The sequence below is a fragment of the Citrus clementina genome, unplaced genomic scaffold, assembly GCF_000493195.1.
Source record: "Citrus clementina cultivar Clemenules unplaced genomic scaffold, Citrus_clementina_v1.0 scaffold_3, whole genome shotgun sequence".
NCBI classification, from domain to species: Eukaryota; Viridiplantae; Streptophyta; class Magnoliopsida; order Sapindales; family Rutaceae; genus Citrus; species Citrus x clementina.
In genome coordinates this window covers 23,173,331-23,175,196 of record NW_006262339.1, presented here as the reverse complement: position 1 = coordinate 23,175,196, position 1,866 = coordinate 23,173,331, and the positions used below count along the sequence as shown (strand labels likewise).

Here is a 1,866-nt window from a genome sequence, read left to right as displayed (position 1 = left end):
TGTTTGAAGGTGTAAATTTTTATACATGGAAAAGAGAAAGACGAAGATTAGATAGAGATAAAGAGACCACAGAAATCTCACAATGTACTGGCAACAGCACAATCCACGCAAGTGTAGGAAGCGGCACAGAACATCTCAACAAGATATTAATAAACTCACAAAGATTTCCGAGTACATATGCATTAACAAGATGAAACTATACAGTGAATTTCCTAGATATCATGCTTGCTGAATGCGTAAATTTGAAGAACATACCTCCGGATGGATTTTTAAATCATCAAAAGATTGATAACTTGCCGTACTTCCTTCACGGGAATGCAGTCTTCAGAGTCATTAAACTTCAAACCGACGACTTTAATTTGGAATTATCAACGAAAGCACGCAACACCCCCACAGATGGATAACCAAATCACAAATAATATCAAACAGACAGCGGCATCGATGAGGAGAACAATCCTTACTTGGCGCCACCACTTCTTTTGAATGCACTGCGGACTTGATCTTATCCTCATTGAACCCAAATCCTTCTGCAATGAGATTGAAGAACCCGCTCCATTCTGGCTATTAGACTCCAAAGCTGCTGAATCAAATTTGACTCTATCTGTCGATTTCCGGTGCTCCTCCAACTCAACATCTCTCATCGCAATCACATGATCCTTTGCCTTCTTCTTCTCTTGCTTGCCAGGCTTTCCTAACAATGGGGCTTTTGTAGAAGTGGCAACTTCTGTTTGTCCATTGGCATTATTTGGTGACGGAGAGAGGCCCACACGATCAGGCAAGGGAGTTTCAGCTTTCCAATCATCTCTGCTTTGGGAAACATTTTCCAATGAAGTAATCAATCGGCGAATAACAGGCACCAGCTGCTCTTGTACACCGATCGCATTCATCCCTGAAAAGCTTCCTCTCGAACCTTTCTTAGCTACCTTCTTGAATTCATCTCTCAAATGCTCTAGAAACTGTAAAGCACCCCGATTTCCTAGGCCCTCATCAGAAATCATAAAATAAGCATACCCATCTTCAATTAAAAAACCATAAATCCTTTTACCAACGGTCTCAAAATACCACTTGTGGAAAGGCGGAGTCCTTTCCTGACACAAGGTAGCCAGATTCTCAATCTCATGATTGCCTCCACTATATACATACAGAGAACGGTTACCCCTAGATACAGAACAGTAATGCACAGTATTCTGAATAGAAGCCATTACTACGATATCTAAAAGACTAAGTCTACAACCAATTCAGTCGAACAAACAAGATTCTTTACACAAATTCACTCATTTCATCTTTGAAAAAAAAAGTTTTCTTTTCATCAATCTATAGTTCAGCTTTTTAATATAAAGATTTGGCAAAAAATGAACCTGAGTAGCTCCTCAATCAGTATGCCCAAGACTAAACAAAATGCAATAAATTCATCAGCAACAAATTCAAACGCCCCTAGAAGATACCAGCAAAGCCCTTCAGCTAAGCCTTCAAATTCAAGAATGAAGTCCCTCATGCCTCTCTAGGGCTTCTCACAATCAACCACATAAAACATAGCAACTGAACTACACCCACTTTGCATTTTTCTGCCACTGCAAAACAATTAATTAAAAGAAAAATCAGACAACCAATGTTACCATCTTCAAATCTGGCACAAACCCATCATAATCTATCAGCTGAATTTCTAGCTAAACTCAAAATCTTTTGAAATCAACGCCCAAACCCACCTTGAATTACCATCCAGAAATCAAAATAAACATAAGATTAAAAGTAAAATCAAAGATCCAGATATAAAAAACGCAAAATCAATGGTGACGCAAGCAAAGAAAACGAGTTTTTTTGGGGGAAAAACAATCAAAATCGATCGTACGAACAAAGAAAAGAAGC

At 38.7% G+C, this 1,866-nt stretch overlaps 1 protein-coding gene across 2 annotated transcripts; it reads right to left on the bottom strand.

Annotated features, from left to right (window-relative positions):
• Positions 1 to 1,851, bottom strand: LOC18047965 (phytolongin Phyl1.1). 2 transcript variants are annotated; one of them, XM_024189776.1, is made up of 2 exons: positions 1,359 to 1,851; positions 1 to 1,131 (listed from the first exon to the last, which is right to left on the bottom strand). In XM_024189776.1, the coding sequence occupies exons 1-2, from the start codon at positions 1,493 to 1,495 to the stop codon at positions 369 to 371; spliced, it is 900 nt and encodes a 299-aa protein (XP_024045544.1). In that variant the 5' UTR covers positions 1,496 to 1,851; the 3' UTR covers positions 1 to 368. The 2 variants fall into 2 exon arrangements, with proteins under 2 accessions (XP_024045544.1, XP_024045546.1); XM_024189778.1 differs by having other exon boundaries at positions 1 to 1,851.
• Between the last annotated feature and the right edge of the window lie 15 nt (positions 1,852 to 1,866).

What these genes read in the sequence shown, in the direction of transcription:
- LOC18047965 (XM_024189776.1), bottom strand. Translation starts at nt 1,495, where the DNA reads ATGAGGGACTTCATTCTTGAATTTGAAGGCTTAGCTGAAGGGCTTTGC. An exon ending in CTGATTGAGGAGCTACTCAG is followed by an intron (nt 1,132 to 1,358) that starts GTTCATTTTTTG and finishes GTATGTATATAG; the next exon opens with TGGAGGCAATCATGAGATTG.